General features: G+C 34.9%; 2 protein-coding genes across 5 annotated transcripts in view; one reads left to right on the forward strand and one right to left on the reverse strand.

Moving 5' to 3' along the window:
* The window catches only part of BAG2 (BAG cochaperone 2), a 55359-nt gene extending 51841 nt beyond the window's left edge, over positions 1-3518 (forward strand). For all 3 annotated transcript variants that reach the window (XM_001371853.4, XM_056814345.1, XM_056814346.1), the window contains exon 4: positions 1631-3518. In XM_001371853.4, coding sequence (XP_001371890.2) covers positions 1631-2040 — 410 coding nt within the window. In that variant the 3' untranslated portion in view covers positions 2041-3518. The remainder of the gene's footprint in view (positions 1-1630) is intronic.
* A 2705-nt stretch (positions 3519-6223) lies between these two features.
* Positions 6224-20338, reverse strand: part of RAB23 (RAB23, member RAS oncogene family) — a 35760-nt gene continuing 21645 nt past the window's right edge. For both annotated transcript variants that reach the window (XM_056814347.1, XM_007484149.2), the window contains 4 exons: positions 15820-15976; positions 13562-13644; positions 11211-11303; positions 6224-10254 (listed from right to left, as the gene is read on the reverse strand). In XM_056814347.1, the coding sequence (XP_056670325.1) occupies positions 10115-10254; positions 11211-11303; positions 13562-13644; positions 15820-15976 (473 nt within the window). In that variant the 3' untranslated portion in view covers positions 6224-10114. The remainder of the gene's footprint in view (positions 10255-11210; positions 11304-13561; positions 13645-15819; positions 15977-20338) is intronic.

Raw genomic sequence — 20338 nt, forward strand, 5'->3', positions numbered from 1 at the left:
TCATTGTGGCTCTGGGTCCTGACACTACCCCAAAAAAATCTTGATAATCTTTTTGTATTCATCTTTAATGCATTGCCCTCATCTTAGTCTCTTATACATTCTATTGAGTTCTTTCACTTTCTTTAAATATGTCTCTTTTTCTTTCAAATTGGAAGCCATTATGGTTGTACGACTAGAATTTTGTTAAGAATCTCCTTCAGGTCACAGCATCTTACTTGTACTATTGTTGAACTCTTGAAATACGCTTTCCTAAGAGTTTGGGGTCTACTTCAGATTATGCCTGAGATTTTTTCTTCTTACCTATATAACAAAGCCACAAGAAATTGGGATGCTTCCTGCCTCCCCGGGGTTATCATTAACTTCCTGAGTTCTTCCTTACTGATTTTAATTAGGACTAGTAGTGAACAGTTCTTCTTACTTCCTCTCCTTTTTGAAAGACAGAGGCAAGGCATGTATGCATTTAATAGCTGCTCTATTTTTGGGAAAGAAGACTCCCCACCCAGGGTAACCTAGTGAGAGGGGTGAGTGCATTGGATCTGGGGTTCTGGATCTCCTGGCTCTGCCTCTTCCTACCTGTGACCACGGGTTACGGCACACACGGCCTGGAAAGGATGTTGTCGTGTGGATCCTAAATTCAGAGCTGGAAAGAACTTGAGGTCATCAAATTGAATCCTCTCCTTTGACACACGTGGAAACGATGATTTCTGAATGAGCTGGTGACTTGCTCAGCAGGATCAGTCAGTGACTGAGTTGGGATGAGCCAGTCCATCTGGGCTCTACATTCTGATTTAGACAGCTGAAGGGCCTCATCTCAGCTAGTTTAATGCTTCAGGTCATGAACTCACCCCTTGAAGTGTACTCCTCCTCTTATAGTAGGCCTCTCCATCCTTTGATCCAGCCTGCTGCCGTCCTTTCAAATGCAGATTTCCATATACAGGAATAATGCTCTTGATGTGGATGATTCTGCTTTGAATCAGGTGGACTCCCAGGTCGCTATTTTCTAGGCCCGAGTTGCATCTCATAAAAGTCTAATAGGACTTAGTGATATCTATCTATCTATCTATCTATCTATCTATCTATCTATCTATATCTATATCTATAGATATACTTCCAAGGCCCAAGATTTCTACTTCACACGATTGCAAACTCCCTGCCTTGTTACATAGCTGGACCTAATGATATTTCTTCCACCTTCGTCATTACTGTATCCTGTCGACTGCATTTTGATTGCTATTGTTTTTTCTTTTTGAGAGTGGCTGTCCCTCTCCTTCAGGCTGGAGGTGCAGAGGCCTCCCCTGGGCTCAACCTTTCCTTCGTTTTTTCAGTTTCAAGTCAGTCTTCAAGAAAATATATTCTTTCCTACCATTGTTGATCATATTCAATCTCTGAAGAAAAGGTTGCCACCATTCCTATATTTTATGCTATAGCCACAAAAGTTTTGCTTGCCTCTTCCTTAGTAAATTCCTTATACTTCATTTGTGCCACATTTCCTGTTACCCTGTTGTGAAGGTGGAGTACATAAAGCCACAGAGCTCTCCATACATAGGAGCTTGTTAATGCAACCAAAGTATTATTGACATGTTTCTCACTGGTATCAGCTAACTATTCAAAACATTTTCTTTTTATGCAGGAGAAAGAGAAGAATTAAGTCTAACAGCAAATCGTTTGATGGGAAGAACCCTCACTGTCGAAGTTTCAGTAGAAACAATTAGAAACCCCCAGCAGCAAGAATCACTTAGGCATGCCACAATGATTATTGATGAAGTGGTCAATAAGTTTCTTGATGACCTGGAAAATGCCAAGAGTCATTTAATGTCACTGTATGGGGCTTGTTCATCTGAGGTACCACCTGGACCCATTGATCAGAAATTTCAATCCATAGTAATTGGATGTGCTCTCGAAGATCAGAAGAAGATTAAGAGGCGATTAGAGACTTTGCTTAGAAATATTGAAAACTCTGATAAAGCTATCAAGCTGTTGGAGCATTCAAAAGGAGCTGGCTCAAAAGGTTTGAAACAAACTAGCTTAAACCAAGTTTAAATTACTTGGGCAACTTAAAAGGGGCAAATGAATTTCCATGTAAAGATAAGAAAATACTATTTTAAGTGATAGCTCCGTGTATTCCCTTATAAATGTCGGGCAGACCCATTCATTCTGTTTCAGCTGATAAAAATATCCCCGAGTCATTGCTTTTACCATGGAGACATTTATAACTAGAAAATATTAACTATAGCTCTATTTTTTTAAGTGAATTTTTGTCTTATCTGGTAAATCATTACTTTTGACTCTATTTTGGTTAAAAACACTCAACTATATGAAAACAACAAAAAAATGTGAAGTATTCACCAGTACTGTTTCCTCCTGTATATACATCTATCTTGTAGTACAGTCAACTTGGCAAATATATCAACTGAAATTTTTTCATTTAAAATTTGTCAAGGCTCTATGGAACAGCTGGCTGTGTTAGCATTCTGACTCCTACTTCTAGAACACAGGCGAGTCCTAGGTCCTGCCTGATTGAACAGCATGGGAACAAATTCATTCATTCAAAACTCACTTATTCAATCCCTGTTAAGTTGGGCATGAGACCCTAAATCAATTAGCAATGAGTGCCTTATGAGAAATCCAAGATATGGTCCTCATCCTAATTAAGGAGCTTTTAACAGCATCCCTGGCCATAGAAAAGTTATTTTAATTCATTTTCCAAATATTTGTGGAGCATCTCCAGGTGTAAGACATGATGGTACATACTGTTACATAGATAAAAAGAGTAAAGCATGATTCCTGCTCCCAGGGATCTTTATCTTAAAGGTTGACTTATTCCCGGGGATGTACGGTTATCCCAAATCTACCGTTGGGTTCTGAGCAGTTTTGCTTTTATTCTAAAGATATGTTTGAAGAAATACCAAAAGATAACTTTGAAACTAACATTCTGTGTTGGGGGGAAAAAATACCAGTGTGATTTTATTCTAATTGACATGAATTATCTTCAGTATAATATTGTAGCCAAACAGAAAATGCTTATCCTAGTTTGGCATCTTCTCAGTATTCAGCACACCTATAGTTTTTACCTCCCTCTTCCCATCAAGTTTGCCCTTTGAAATCTAATTTTATTTGATTAGGTGTTAAGTGGAATGGTCATAATACATTCTGAAGGTAAATATGATTCTGGCTGTGTAGGTGGGGTTATTACCCAGAATACCCATATTTCAGGTCCTCTTCACCAGTATAGATAATGGAATTGATTATACTTTGCTTCCTTTGTTCTTTTAAAATCCAGCTGTGGCTCTGTGAAGCCTTCCCTGATTGCCCAAATTAGAAGTGGTCCCACTCAACTCAATTTCTCATGCTTGTTTGGCCTTTCCTACGTAATCACATTCTAACTTTATTACACGTTTTGGCAGACATTTTTATATTTAGATTGTAAGCCCTTTGAGGGCAGACTATTCCCCCCCCTTCAATCTTTGTGTTCTTAGCATCTAGCATATAATAGGCAATAAATGTTTGATGAATAGTAATGGTGGACATTTTATGTGGTGCTTATAAGGCTAATTAAATGCTTTTACCCATTCATTTGATCTTCACAACAATCCCAGGAGGTAGGCATTATTCTCATTTCACAAATTAGAAAACCTAAGCTCAGAGTGATGAAAGTGTATAAGCAACTTGCCCAAGGCCAACACAGTGGTTGAAACCTGACAGAGTTCCAAAACCAGTTCTCTTTTCCAGTACACTCTATGTCTACCACCTTTATACATTTTAAAATATTTTACTATGTAAGCTCTTGAACATCATCTCAATACCTTTCTCCCTACCTGCTCCAGCCTTTATCTAGCCCCATCTCTTCATTTCCCTCCTCTGCTCTCCAGCTTGAAACTGCCCAGTCAACACTAAGGATAAAATGGTCTATGACATTCTGCGAGTATTCAGCTTGGATATATAAAAAATAACTTTCATGAAGACTGAGAATGGCATAAGCGGTTTAGTTGAAAGTTTAACAAGAGAATGCTGAATATCTGGATTTATTACAAAAGCTAAGGGATCCCTTAACTTTTGAGGATGAAACAGTAAAGTCACAAGAAGCTCCATGTATTCTGGTCATAGAGAACTCTTAAGGAAAACGCATCCCCTTCCAGTTTGAAAGGGTAATAAATAAGACTTCCTGAAAGGAAGGGGAAGAGTAGACATGGGTAATTCTTGTTTCCCAAAGGCCAGAGTAAGCTTTGTGATCAAGGATTTAGGAACATCTGTTTTACTTGGGGGTCAAACATATTTTATCAAATCTGATCATATGGATATTGACAATAAATGTGCAACCATTTTGCAAACTATAAATTGTCAACGTGGGGGGGGGACCAACTTAAAAAGTCCCCAGGTTTTGACATTTTTTTCCCAAGAATTAATTGGGATCAAAATTGTAATCTGAAAGTTGCACAATGGTTTTTCCATTCAAATTCAAAAAAATGTGTTTTAATAGCAATTACTAAAGAACCTCAATTTTCCTTTTGGTACTGACAATACTATGATTTTTAAAGTTACTCAACCAACCCACCACTAAACATTTCTAAAGATGATGGGGCCTGGCATGTCTCAGATAATCAAACACATCTGTCAATTCATCAATTCACACATCCTCTCCAGCAGTGCATATTACAGCCCACCCTCATCTGTTCGTGTGGGAATTATTGTCCATGTCTTCCCTTAAATTTGTCACGCATGTCCCTGAATGTGCTAGATCTAGATCTAGCTCACTTTCTCCTGGCATTCCTGAGACTTACCAGTGGAGCACTCAGGCTGCCCACCTGTCCTCTCTCACAGTTATGTGGCCAGACCATCTTCCTATTATGTAATTTTTTGATGACCTTCCTGCTCTCCATTAGAATTCATCATTGATTTTATGTTGACCTATTCACACCCATCATCTCAGATACTTATTTTTAATTCTTCAGACTGATAAATTCCATGTCTTACTTCCATATAGCAATATTGGTATAATACTAGTAATAAAAAGAGGGGCCTTTGCTTTTATGGGGATCACAGGGTCAGTAAAGGAGCTATGCAATTTAGTGCTCCACTATCTTCCTCCGGTTCAACTCAACGTCCATCTGTACCAACTATGTCACGCGTACCTACTGAAGGATGAGTTCTCATCAAGATGTTAAATAGAAAAAGGATTCTCAAAGGAACATGAAAATCTTTTAGAGGATATTAAAATCAATAGACATTCCTTATTCACTTGGTCTTTATAGATAGTCCAGATTATAGGAATAACAGTAGCTAGCATTTATATAGTGCCTACTATGTGCCAGGCACTCCCATGTGGTAAGTGCTTTACGACTGAGGATAAAAGGTAAGGGATTCATACCGAAGATCATGTAGTGTCTGAGATCATATGTGAACTTAGGTCTTTCTAACTCTGAGCCCAATGCTTTGCCCATTGCATTCCCTACTTGCCTCTAAAATACCTTTGAGTTACTATTGTATTAAAAATTGGTATCATATTTATTTAAATTTGAGTTAAGTTAAATAAGTTATTTAAATCATACAACTTAAATAATTGTTTGGTAACTGGATACGCAGAGTTTCACTACTTTGCTGGAAACAATGTTATGACAGACTGTCCAATAAGCTGGGCTCAGAAATGAGTTGAGCAGGCTCAGCTTACTACTACTTACATACAGTGCTTAATGGCCACAAAAAAAGAGGCAAAAAGGTATTGGGGATGGAAAGTGATCTGGAAGCCAAGCAAGTCCTCATGCAGTCTGATCCATACTGGATGTGTGATCATGGCTAAAAATTTAGCCTTTCGGTCACCCAGAGGTCTCTTAAGACTATAATTTGCAGGACTGCACTGGTAAAGGGAGTTTCCTCAGTAGGAATTCTTTACAACAAATTCCTAGAGGAGGGGAAAAAATTTATGGGATATAGGTCAATAAAAGCATGTTTATATGTCAACACATGTACTAAGAGTAATAATGCTAAGATAGTTACAGCTTTTCCAAAGCACCATTCTCCTAAAAAAAAGATGAGAATTAACAAATTAAGTGACTATACTTCTGCAAATAAAACTCTTTCAAGCAAATGACATTAGATTTTGTGTTCAATATCAATAGGTTAAATATTCTTGAGCTCCTTTAAATGTTTTTTGATAATATGTTATTCTTTTTAACTTTTTGGGGAAATTCCAATTCAACTTTGGAAAAACAAATGGACTAACAAAAAGTTAAATTTTAAAACTGATTTATTTTTACTTTGGGATCTGTTATGAAATTATCTCACGTAATACACTTCAAATTAATTTTGAGGTTATAATAGTAATCCAGCAGTTACATACAATAGTATTTGCATTCAAATACACAATATCATGTTCAAACATCAAATTAAAGGGGCTCAATTTTCCTTTTAGTACTGATAGTACTTAATTTTAAATGACCACTAATCAATATCCCACTACCCTTCTCTCAAGATGAAAAGGGATAGCCAAATTTCTCAGTAATGTTGACTGGAGTTTAATGACTAAAAAAATATTACTGATGGATTATTCAAATATATAACAGGCTTAAGAGTTTTGAAAATAAAAATTCAAATGCCAACATCATATTCTCCAGTGCAAATGGTATTTAGTTCAACAATTTAATGGAATCTGATCTATGTATTCATTAGACCATTATGCAGTGCGTCATAATGATTTTGAATATTTTTACCCATAAGTCCACTTTATTTTCAGAGAAAATGGATATCCTAATGTCATTATCAATGGCAGCATTTTCAGCAAGTAAACAATAACTATTTAAGAGGTTCAGAATCAACTGAGACCAACAATCAATGGTATTATTGTTATACAATGAAATGTTAATTTTAAGTAGTACAACACTTTTAAGTGGGAGAATTAACTCCTAAGGCCAATTTACTATTTTGAGATCTTAAAAAGATCATGATTCCTAAAATTCATAGGCACAACATAGTATATTAATGAGAAATTTCGTTTTGAACACTAAATTGCCTAGCTTTTGAAAGACAACCAAATTTTTTCATCCCATAAACATGGAATATCACTCACCTTCTTTTTGTTACTTTGTATTTTAGGTTTGCCAAAATACAAACGTACATTAAACTTGGGAGCAGATAAAAAATAGTCCATTTGAATGAGGCTTCACTTGAAATTATATTGCCCCACACAGGCCATTCTATATGCTATTTAACCAGTAGACAGACTATTTGTGACAAGGAAAATGAGTACCTGAGGAACCCTCAAATATGGCAAATTTTCCACAGCTGTATGTCAGCACACTAAGAATTATTCATTTTAATTTGAAAATTAGATTAGCAGCACAAATGTACAATAACCTGGAGCCTGAAAGGGCTGTTTTATCTATTATCTGTGCTTTAATTCGAAGTTTTAAAAGAATTAACTTATTCAAAGAAAACAATACATGTCAAAGATTTTTAAGCTCAAACTGGAAAATATCTTCATAATCTGATTGAAGCAGTTTTTATCCTCTACAAAATTGAAGCCAAATTACATTTTGAAGTAATGAAGACAAAAGTACAGTTGTACAAATTACAACTCTTAAATGTGTAATGAAGGTTCTGTTTTTGTAAAAAGGAAAAAAGAAAATACATAAAATCCTATTACAAAAAGTCTAAGGACAAACTGGAATGGATCCTCATCATATGTGCATTTTTTTAATATAACAGTAAAAAATAAAATATATATCCAATTGTATCTGAGACAGAAATTCAATGTTTTCACACATATGTGTGTGTATATATATATATATATATGATGAATTAAAATGGGATTATTTCCCGCAAAAAATTTTAAAAGACTAATCTAAGAAATAATATAAGCAAAGACAAAACACTGTAGCAAATAAGAAATGTTTAATGTTGGGGACTGAGGTTTCCTTCAACCCATGTCCCTCTGCCAGCAATGGGCTATCTATTATTGACAACTACAGTCATGAGTATTTTATATTACTACAATAATAGATATAATTCCAGATTATTTTAGTGTTTGTAAAGCAAATAACCATTTGGCTAGGATTTCATTGGTTTAGGACAGACATATCAAACTCTTAATAGAAAAGGGTCCCTGCTGGCTGCACACTGACTTAGAAAACCACAAATTAACATTGTGTTTTTACTTATTTTGCTAAATATCCCAACTACATTTTAATCTGGTATGAGCAAGCCCCACCCTTGAATGGAGCAGGTAGAGTTTGACACCACCAGTTTAGGGAACTGCCAGCCAACAAAGACCCTCTATCAAAACAAATCTGTCATTGTTCTTGAACTTATGGTCTTAGAGAACTATCTGGGAGTTTAAATGATTTGCTGAGGGTCGCATTGTGGCAGAGAGGACCTGAACCTTCCAGACTCAACGTTAGTCTGCTATTCAACATACCATGTTGCTTCAAAACATGAAACATGTCATATGAAAATCTGGGGTAGTAAGTTCTTTAAAAAAAAATACTAAGTACAAGAAAATGCAAAATGATTTCATGACATTTAAATTTTTCAAGAAACCGTTCCCAATACCACTATAGAATCCTATTGCTTTTGGCTATGTTAAAATGGTAGAGAAAGTAAACAAGCCTGTTAATATTTATCATTCAGTTATAATGACAAATATTAATAGAACGTATACAGTAAGTAAATAGTCTCTAGTCAAGATTTGTATACTCTGGCACTTAACTGTTTACACAATATTAAAATATTTCTTAAAGGAAATTATGTTTGCATTTCTGCCAGTGGAACTCTTCAGAAGAAAGGTGCTATATAAATTTGAGATTTTATAATGAAAATTCTTAAGGGATAAGCTTAAAATATCTTACAAACTGTATAAAGAGATGCTTTGGAGATGTTTGTCATTAAAAAAAACCTGTAAAAGACCTAATTTGTGGAATTACATTTTTTATAGCTGAGGAATTACTTAAGTTCACAAATTCAAAGTTTTCATTTTGGTTCTCAGTCAGCAGTTAAATATGCTAGACGTAGCATATCACTTCATAGAATCATGGATATCTGCAGACTTGTATGAATCTTAATAGATTCTCTGCCAACCTGTGATGTACAAAGACATCACTCTTACAGATGACAAGGTGAAAAAATGTATTTCATATATTTTTTTTTAAAGCCAATATTAGCCTGAAATAAATTCAGTATTGTTGAAGTTATGTGCTCTTTAAAAAAAATCAATTTGTTAGACTGGAACTGTTTTTAAAAGACATTATGAATCAGTAAAAAATAAGATAGTTGAAGCTTTCCACTCAAGAAAATATATATGTGTATGTGTGTGCATATGTGCGTGTGTTGCATACATGTGTGCATGTATAAACACACCCCAATTTTTTTGGCACAATGAACTTTTTAAACCTAAGTATAGGAAGAATAGATTTCACCTTGCAAAGTACAGGCTTGGAATTTCTCACTTGAAATGAAGAGTTTAAAGTGTGTATGTTTGTAGTAGTAGTATTTTATGTATGTTGGTCAGAAACTTAGTGTCCTTAGTTAAATACTGGACTTACATTCAGCTTAACTCTAGTACCACATATCTACATGCATACCTCTGATAGCATTCACATATTATACAGATATTGCACAAGTAAAGTTGCCAATACACTAATTCTGTATGGGCAAGATTGAAAATTTGCTCCCCAATATTATTTTTATCATAGGTGTTCAAGATCCAATATGACTTTTCCCTAACGGCTGAATGATCAATTACATTAAAAGAATATGCTGCCTCACTCAGTCCATACTTAATATGAAGATCTGTACCAAAGTTTATGCATTAGGTTTGTGTTTTTTGTATCTTTGAAGATTCAGCAAAACCTGTTTTTCATGTCTTTAAAATGTTCCTTCAAAACAGGAAAAGCTTCGTTTAATTATATATGTGTGTGTATATAAAAAAATTAAAATGATTGCACAGGAGTAGCAGTGATTCTAATTATGCCACCAGAGGTCTCCCTGTACACTCTAAAGAACAATGCCACAGCGATATTTAAGTCCACCATCTATCAGAGATCCAGTTGGTGCAGAGGCTGCTAATTGTACAGCTTTACTCAATTTCTATCAATTAGTGCCTCTCCCTCTACCCCTCAAAATGGCTTTAGGGTATACTGCAGCCGCTAAAGGGGCTTCTGTTTTTCTTGGTTCTCTGTTTGTTAGGTCTAAGATTGATGACATCTCCACCATTAAGCGTGCTAGAGTTCTGGCCAGAGTGACTTCCACCAGCTGTGTTAAAGACACCTATATAAATTGAAGCGAAAATGCACAGAATATTTTGGGTCAGTTACACAACAACAGAGTGCCTGATTTAAAAAAATTTAAGACTGTCATTAATAAATAATTGTATTTTCAAAAAATGCTAATACAAATACTCTGAATGACGCATTCTATCCCCAAATTTCAGGTGCTATTTTTGAAGGGTAATTGATTACATTAGAATCTATTTGGAGAGTTTAGCTTTAAAAAGTTATTGATGGCTTTTGTTTTTAAGTTCATTTGAATGTTGATTAAGATAGTATGTACATAAAACTTGGTTTCAATATAAACTATTTTCACAGAAACTAAAAATTAGATACAAAATTGCTTATGTAACACATATACAATAGGCCTGAGGGGAATAAACAAAGAAAAAATTCAAGTGGCCTAACTTTCAGTCTTAGATAACTTTAGAATGGGCTAATCAACAAAGTTCTCTCTCTCTCAAAAAGATAATCAGGATAATGTGAAAGCTCTTTAAAAAAAAGCTAAGATTTCTTACATACCTCTATTATACTTCACATTTCAAATGTTTTAAGAAATTGGAAGAAACAAAAAGATGGCTATTTACTCACCATGTAGGAATTTATGCCTTTGCCTTTTTTTTTTAATCTTATCTTCTGTCCCAGAATTAATACTAAATATTGGTTTCAAGGCAGAGTACAGTAAGGGCTAGGCAAAGGGAGGAGACTAAGTGATTTGCCTAGCATTACACATGCGTGGCAATCTAGTTCTCTATCTATGTAGCTACTTTTGCTGCCCCTCTATGTCTTTATCTTACATTTAAACAGCATAAGTTTGTACTCTCCTCTTTACATTTTGCAATAGAAAATTGAGTATATTTTTTAAAAAGAGAAATGGTCACTTAAATGATGAAATAACATAGGAAGGAAAATAAAGTTATCCAAGAAAATATCTAATATTTCATGTTTCATACTTACCAATCTTGTTACTACTTGTATGCATTAATTCTGGGTCTTCGGCTATTTGTTGTTTGAGTTTCTGAAGATATTTTTCTGCTAAATATTTAAAAACTAAAAGAAAAAAAGATTTGGTCAATAAGAATGTATGAATAAAATATTTCACAATTACAATCATGATATTATAGTCAATGTTGGATTGTTGTAGAAAAGAGGGCACACCAACTCCCTCTTGATAAAGCTGTGAATAGGTCCAACCACTGTGGGAGGTAATATATCATTTTACATAGTAAATAAATAAAGTGGCCATACCATTTGACCAAGTGGTTCCGCTAGTCATGTCTGACTCTTTTTGACTCCATGGATCATACTATCCATAAAGTTTTCTTTGCAAAGATACTAGAGTGATATGCCATTTGCTTCTTTAGTAGAATAAGGCAAAGAAATTAAGTGACTTGTACAGGGTCACACAGCTAGTATCTGAAGTCAAATTTAAAGTCCAGATCTTCTTGCTTCATGACCTAAAGCTCTATCCACCAAGCCACCTAGCTACCTAGGTATACCAAGGACATCAATAATAAAAAGAAAGACCCTTAACATACTGAAATATTTATGGTGGAGGTTTTTGTGGTAGTAAAGAAGTAAAATAATGTGAATTTGATTAAGGAATTGCCACAAAAATTTTGGTCCATGAAATGTAAGGGAATATTATAATCTGTAAGAAATGATAAATGTAATGAATGCAGAGAAGCATGAAAAGACAGTGCCATAGAGCAATATTTACATTGATTGAAACATAAAAACTGAATACTGAAAAGTTAAAATGACCAAACTGTCTGAGAGAAGAGATTTAAGAAGACACTTCCTTTAACTTCTTTAGAGAAATGGAGTTCCAAGAGTGTGAAACATATATATCAATTAGCTGTGTGTCCCCAGGAAAATTGCATAACTTTTCACTACTTCGGGCAACAAAGGCTTTAAGTCACAGACAAGGTGCCAACTTGCAATGATAAAGGGAATTTCCTTATGAGAAATCCTTATGTCAGCAAAATCCCAGGCCCTTACAGGCAGCTAGGTGGTGAAGTGAATAGAACACTGGGCCTGGAGTCATGAAGACAAGTTTAAACTCAGGCTCAAACACTTACTAGGTTTGTGGCATTGGCTAAATCATTTAACCTCTGTCTTTCTCAAATTTCCTCAGGCAAAATATGGAGATAATATAGCACCTAACTCCTAAGATAATTGTGAGAATCAAATGTTATAATAATTATAAAGCATTTAGCACAATGCCTGGATTATAGTAATCACTTCCTTCCTTCTTATCTGTTTCTTGGTACATATTGTAGAGGCAATGTGGTAGAGGTCAGAACAATGGACTTAGAGTCAAGAAAATCTGAGTTTAAATCCTCTCTTTGCCACTGAGCAAGCTCACTTCAGGTCTGTGGGCTTCAGTTTCCTCAGATGTAAAATGAGGGGATTGGATTTGGCAACTCCTAAGATCTCTTTTAATTCTAAATAGATGATTCTAAGATGAATTAATAAATTAGGGCTTGTGAGAGTAGTAAGGGTTAGGCAATTGGGATTAAGTGACCTGCCCACGGTCACACAGTTAGGAAGTATCTGAGGCCAAATTTGAACCCACAACCTCTCTTCTCCAAGCCTGGTTCTCTAACCACGGGTCCACCTAGCTGCTCTGTGTTTGTTTTAATTATGTGAAAATTTTCCAGGCTGAAGTCTCTCCTAGAAAGCTATCAAAATGAAGAACAAGTTCAGGAATACATAATAAATCCACTGTTAATTCTATTACTTTTCTTGAAAGTCATTTATTTATAAGAAATTGATGTGGCAGTCAATCATCAGATAGGCATTTCTTACTTTTTACTGGAACTAAAAGCAATTCAATAATCTTTGGTATAAAAGTAAGAATGGTACATGCTTAGAACAAAATATGCATTATTTACATTGTGATGTGTGTTTAGACTATTAATCCACCAGATACGGATTTCTTATAGAACATTTAAAGAATACAGGGTAATAATTAAAAGCATCAAATAAAAAAAAGTAGCATCTGCTTTCAAATGTTGTCTAATGACATATGCTAAACTACTTAATTAGGGAGAAAATATTGTATGCTTATCAATCAAATCTAGTTTGTTTTCAAAATTAGAAACAGACATTTTTCTGCTAAATGAACACAAATAAAAAATATATTAGGTCAATAGGGTTATGTGATTAAAATATTTCACGGTTAACAATAACATTATAGACAAGGTTGGAGGAGTTGTGGCAAGACAGGTACATTAAACGAAGTGATAGGAGGGATAAGACGGAAGACTAAGACTCTACAATAAATTTTTTAAAATTTAATTTACCTTCAGTTACATTTAGGTCCTCTTTCACTGAAGCTCTGTAGAATCTCAACTTTAACCTTTTTGCCAATGCCTCAGCTTCTTCACTGAACATAAATTCAGAAAATTAAATGCTTTTATAAGACATCATTTTAAAGTGTGACTGATAATTAAGTTTATACTACTTGATGAATATAACTTGGGAAAAATGATCAGATAAGAGCTTATTTTACTCATTAGATTTTAGAAGAATTTGATTTCTGAAACCTACTTACATGAAACAAATTGAGTAATTACACTTTTACTGATGGGGATTGGGAGATAATTGGAGCAGAATTTTTAGTATTGATACCTTTCTTCACTCTCTGCTAGTCTTAAAGAAAAGTTTATATATAAAATCACCAATTTCTATCCCCAGTAGCAAACAATTCTATAAAGCCCACAATTCCCTATGTCTATGACCCCAAAAAATCATTATATCTGGTAGGGTTCACTTTTATTTGAACCTCTTAATAGTAGCTCTTTCCTTTCTAAAAAAAAAAAAAAGCAATGACCTAAACCTTGAAAGTTTCAGGCACAATTATTTCTTATACTCATTCTGGTCACAAAAGCACAAGAAAAAAGAAAAGTCAACATTTTCACTGTAATGCACACAAAGATACCAATGTGAACTTCCAAATTTTATTTTATTGGGAGCTGTTTTAAAGAAAATAAAGACAAGATTTTGTAAGATTAGTAATAACTACAATTAAGTTAGATTGTACAAATCCATTTAAAAGTAGGATCAAGTTGATTGCCAAATTCCATTTGTGAATTTGAATTCCATAGTTGTAAATTGCATAGAAAGATGTCTTATGAAACAACAACTGACAGTCATATAGTACTTTAGGATTTGCAAAGTGTTTTATGTATATTATCTTAGTTGATCCTCAAAACAGCTCTACGAAGAAGTACTAACGGTATCTAACTCCAGTATCCATCTAAGGAAAATGAGGCCAACAAGAAATGATTTGGTCAAACTTTTAGTAAGCATTAGAGTAGAATTTAATTCTTTCCATTAAACCACTCTACTTATTTACTTACAAAACACCAAAAACCAATTCTTGATTATTTTTAGAATTTAGAACATTTGAAATAATTTACTATGTCAATATCCAGTAAAGTATTTGGTATCTAAAATATTTTCAATCACTGAATACTACACAATCATGCATTATATTATAATGAAAAAGTTTGGCCCAGAAGACTTGAGAATATAGAATTTGCTCTCCTTTTTGCAGAAGTGAGCACTACAGATGTGGAACTCTCATATACTCTCAGATTGGTGAGTGGTTGATTAATTTTATTGAACTTCTCTCATTATTTGTTACAGGGAAAGTACACTGGGTAGAAGAAAACAAAAAAACTCAATACATTTTTGTATTTTTTTTTAAACCTTCCCTTCAGTCTTAGAATCAATTCTAAGGCAGAAGAGTGGGAAGGGCTAGGCAACCTGGATTAAGTGACTTATCCAAGATCACATGGCTAGAAGTACTTGAAGGACACATCTGAACCTAGGTCCTCTAAAATCCAGATCTGGTGTTCTATCCACTGTGCTACCACAGCTACCATTCAATATGTTTTTTAAAAATGTAGTCAATCTAGGGATATTAACTATTAATTACCCATGCCTATTGGGCAAATAAAGAGGGCTTTCCAAACATTAAAGTATTATGGAAAAAAAGCCTTCCTTCCAAAGCTTTCCTTTATTGAGGGCTCACAACCATTCTGGAAATTCCATTTTCCATCAGCTGCTCAGCCTGGCTTTATTCAACAAAACAACATGCCCCTGTGCTGGATACCCCAACCCCCCTCCTTATTTCTTCATAATTTCCTCTGGTATGTTATCTTCCTCCATTAGATTGTAAGCTCCTTTAGGGAAGAGGCTGTCTTTTTCTTATTTGCACCCCCAATATCTAGCATCACACTCAGAACATGGTAAGCATCTAAAAAATATTTATTGACTAGAATAAAAATGTAAGGTACTATTACTTAAATTCCTATGAATAGAAAGTACTTGGCATCTGAATGCAAAAAGACCTCTTAAAATATATTTAACCTTTCCCCCCTTTTAAAAAGTCAGCATCAATATTACCATGCAACCAGTCACAAAGAAGAGACCACAATGATATCTGGTGTAAGATAGTCTTTATAAACAATTTTCCTAATTTTATAAGCCAAAACAACACAAAATTTAATTGATGTCTGGCTTCTGCAAAATTAAAAGAAGGTAGCCATCTTACTTCTTTATACAAGAATCATCCAAGAGGTCAATCTTGTTCTGTACAAGTACTGTTGGGATATCTCCAACTTCAGTTACTACTTTCTCTCTCCAACTGGAAATTGCTTCAAAAGATTCCCTGTCTATAGTAGAAAACACAAGTACACAAGCTTGGGCTCCTATAAACAACAAAAACAAAAATTTTTATTAAAACTAATGAGATTATCATGAAAAAGGAGATTATGCATAATTTATTCTTAAATTTGCTTATTTAAAATGTTTCAAGAAGGTTATACTTTTAAAAGAATAGTTCAGAGTTTAAACTCTTCCCCCTGCCCAAATATAACATGTCTTAGATTCCATTTAAAGAATCATATTATGGAATAATATTCAAACAATTTGACTAGTCGATGTCATGTATACTCATATTCATTTTGCCCACTTCTCCACTTTAAAAAGTAAAACAATCTGAAATTAGGCAATATCCCTCTAGGGAAGAGAAAAGAAGGTTTTACATTTGAAGCTGCTATTTCCAGTAGGATGGCAACAACTGTAGCTATGCAAAAAAAGGAAAACCTTCACTGGTGGAAGCAAAAGATTGTTTCTAGGAATCAAGACATTTTCTCACAATAATTTCAAGCTTCCTGGTAACAGCCAAAACTTTGATCTGACTACTAACTATGCTACAAGAAGAAGGGTTTGTGTTTCACTAGAAAGGAAAGTATAAAGAGCAAAGAGATAAGTAATAAGAGGTAAGAAGAGGAACTGGATTGTAGAAGTGAAAGCTTCCGCTGTGACGCTGTTATCTATTACAATGGAGGGCTGAATGGTTGTCAAGGAAAGATGAGGAAATTAGGCAAAGCAAAAATATTCTCACAAAACTAGGAAAAATACATGTAGCCAATTAGCATAAGTAGATATATACACCTGCTTTTAAAAGGCATTCATAATTCATTTATAAGGCTATCAATGATTTAAATTCAATAAACCAACTGCTTAATTGTTTTCAGGACAAAGTTGTATTTATACATTAATAGTTACTATAATTAAACTTCACATAAATAGTATGGAAGAAAAATATTATTAGTACGTCATTTCTTAAAATTATGAGGTCCCATACAACAGATCAGCTAACTCAGCCTCCTGTTTCCACAGAAGTATGCACATATTTAATGGTTGTAGAAAGACAATATTTCAGATAAGATTAAAACTTTTTGGTAGGATTCTTCAATACTAAACTAAAACTATTATACTAAAAGTATAATATACTTTAGAGACTATAATTGACTCTCCATAATTCCAAACACTCTGTTGGATTCTCCTAACATGCACTTTCTTTTAGGTACCCAGAAATAAATGGAAAATTAATAAAGCTCAACAAACAGTAAATATATCTGTAAAAACAAACAAACAATACCAATCCCTGGTAAATAAGTAATTAAATTCCTATGAGGCTCAAAATGTAGATTTTATAACTACAGGAAAAAATAAGGAACAAAGAGCAAATCTGAGATCTGAATTTTCATGGATACCTCCCCTCTACCAATGCAAGTTTAATGCCTTCCCTGTAACTTAGAGAACTGGTTAAGGCACTGAAAGGTTTGTTCAAGGTTACATAGCTAGTCTATGTTGGAGGTGAGATTTTGTAAATCTAAAAGCACAACAAAGGTTAGCTACCATTATGAATTGTATAATGTTGAAATTATTACGCAGCATTAAAAACCCATTTAAAAACCACAGTAAACAAAGAACCTCAATATAATACAATCTTAAATTACATGGAATTTAAGGATAAAATATTCATCTCATACTCCAACAAGGGAATTTAATTACCAAAAGTATCAGAAAAAATTAAGTTTTAGTGTATCTAGAAAGAAGTATAAGGGAAAAACTGTTTATCTGGGAATAAGATTTAGCCTCTGGTCCCAGTTTTGTTAGGTCCTAAAATTATGTCCTTACACATTTTTTTTCCTTTTCTCTACATTACTTAAATGAAATTTAATTATAGTAACTGTTAATGTATAAACACAGCTTTGCCCTGGAAGTAACTAATTTATGGTTAACCTTAGAATGAATTATGACTGCCTACTGAAAATAACTAGCTGTGTAGTCTTGGATAAGTCATTTAACATCTATCTTTTTATTACTGGAAAAATAATGAAGTTTGGTTTATGTAATAAAGAAAGTAACTGAAGGAAACTTTTACTTGTTGAACTAGAGAGGATAAACTGAAGGGAACCTGTTTCTTCACAATGGCTGCTGTCCTCTGGCTTTGACTAGAGAGGCAGCTGCTACTGGGACCTGAGGCTGCTTACTGGTAATGGAGGCAGAAACAGAGAAGTGCTGGGGGATGCTGCCACACAAGAATGCTGAGATACACAGGGGACACTGCTTACAAGGGTTTACTGTCCTGGGGTTTACTCTAGGGTTTGCTTATTGCTTATTGCTCCCTACTGATTGCTGATGGGTCTATCTACTTCCTAAACCCTTTCCTCCCTCACTCCTTCCCTTAACCAACCTCTCCTTTTTTTCCTCCCTCACCTCCCAAATCTTCTTTGAAGCCTTTGCTTCTTCCCTTCCTCCTGAGTAAACTATAATGATACTCTAGTTGTTTTCTCAGGCAAGGGGTTTATTGGGATACGAGGATGGGAAACTGAGGTAAGAGGGATGAGGAATTTCCCTAATCTAAATGATATAAAATTGAGGGTTTGGGGAGTCACAAGTGTTTCTCAGACAGTTAGAAAGATGGAGGTCAATGGCTTTTCAAGATCTTCTTTCTTCTTCTTCACAAATGAGCCAGATCTCTCAGTTTAACCATCAGAAAGAAACAAAGTTCAAAGTCTCTAAGTTTCCTCTTGGCCAGCTCAACTCTCAAAATAGATCACCAACTCAAAAGCTTCTCCCCTGATCAGCTTCCACTCCTCAAAGTCAGAGACAAAGTCCAAAAACCAAATCAGCCTCATAAAAGTCTCTCAGCCAGCTTTCAACCTCCAGAGAGCAAGTTGTGTCCCCCAGTCAGAGACCCAGAGACCAAAAAGCCCCCTGGTCAACTCCAACTGCTCAAAGCCAGAGAGACAGAGACTAAGTTCAAAAACCCAGTTTCTCTTCTTAGTGTGGCCAGCCAAAAGCCTCCAGGGGAAAAAAGTGACTTCTAGTCCCAGACACAGAGATCCAAAAAACAAAAACAAAACAAAACAAAAAAACAGTTTCTCCTCTCAGAGTGTGGCCAGCAAAAGCCTCCAAGGAAAAAAAGTGACTTCCAGTTCCAGACACAAAGACCAAAAGCCCCTCCCTCAGCTCCAACTGCCACCAACTGGGGACATTCTGTTGGAACCCTGGCTTTTGCATTCTTTACATCTTGGTCAACAAGTCCTGCAAAAATCTCTCTCTCTTATGCCTTTATCACTGGCAAAAATAAAGAAGTTTGGTTTAGATAATCATCAGAGCCCCTTATAGCTTTATGGTACCACATTCTACCTAGAACAATTAATTTGCTATAACTTAGAACAGATGAAGATGGGGGCAGCTAGGTAGTACAGTGGATTAAGAGCCAGGTCTAGGGATAGGAGGTCTGAGGTTCAAATATGACTTCAGACACTTCCTAGCTGTGTGACCCTGGGCAAGTCACTAAACCCCCATTACACAGCCCTTTCTGTTCTTGTGCCTTAGAAAAAATACATAGTATTGATTCTAAGATGGAAGGTAAAGGTTTAATTTTTTAAAAAAAGAATAGATGGAGATGCTGGAGAATAATGCATACTACCTCACGAAAAGAAAATAATGTAATGTACAATAACTTCTTTCTAGAATAAAGTAGAAATGAAAATAAGAGATGTGATGCTCTAAAATGATTTTTACATAGTCTTTTCCTTCACCATCAAGAAAATAAAGTTAAATGTGTTACAATTTCTATGAAAAATATTTTCTTCAACAATGCCATATATAGATTATTCTTCTTAAAATTGTTACCTGTTTTATTGATTTGTCTTGTTTTTATATCATTCATTCTGAGAATTTTTTTTTCTAAATTCTTATCTTCTCTCTTAGAAGCAATACTAAGCATTGGTTCCAAGACAGAAGAGGGGTATAGAAAGGAAACTAAAACAAGTTCTGGACTTTCTGCCACTGTGTTGGAACAAGCAACAGTGGGAATATTAGAGAGAGAAGAAATTGACAAAACTGACAGTTGGTGGGGGGAAGGGGCAACTGGGAGTGGCAGTTGATCTTGTGACTAGCACTTCCTTCCTGGCATTGGAAGTGGGAGGAGCTTTGGCTTCCCAGTCTCTGGATAGAGGTGCCTCTATTTTCTTCAGCCCAAAGAGAGACAGGCCCAACCAGCTCTTAAGGTCAGAACTTTCCTTGTCGCTTGCTGTCTACTGTTAAGATTTTGAAATTATGAAAACTAGCACAGATATAGCATAGACAGGAATAAGAGAAACTCTCCACAAGCCTGTGAGGCCTGGTCTCAGCTCCAAAGCTGAGAAAGACTCAAACCTTATCTAGAGAAATCCCTCTTCCCTATTCTCTGATACTTCTCCAAT

This window comes from Monodelphis domestica, chromosome 2 (assembly GCF_027887165.1).
Source record: "Monodelphis domestica isolate mMonDom1 chromosome 2, mMonDom1.pri, whole genome shotgun sequence".
Classification (NCBI taxonomy): domain Eukaryota; kingdom Metazoa; phylum Chordata; class Mammalia; order Didelphimorphia; family Didelphidae; genus Monodelphis; species Monodelphis domestica.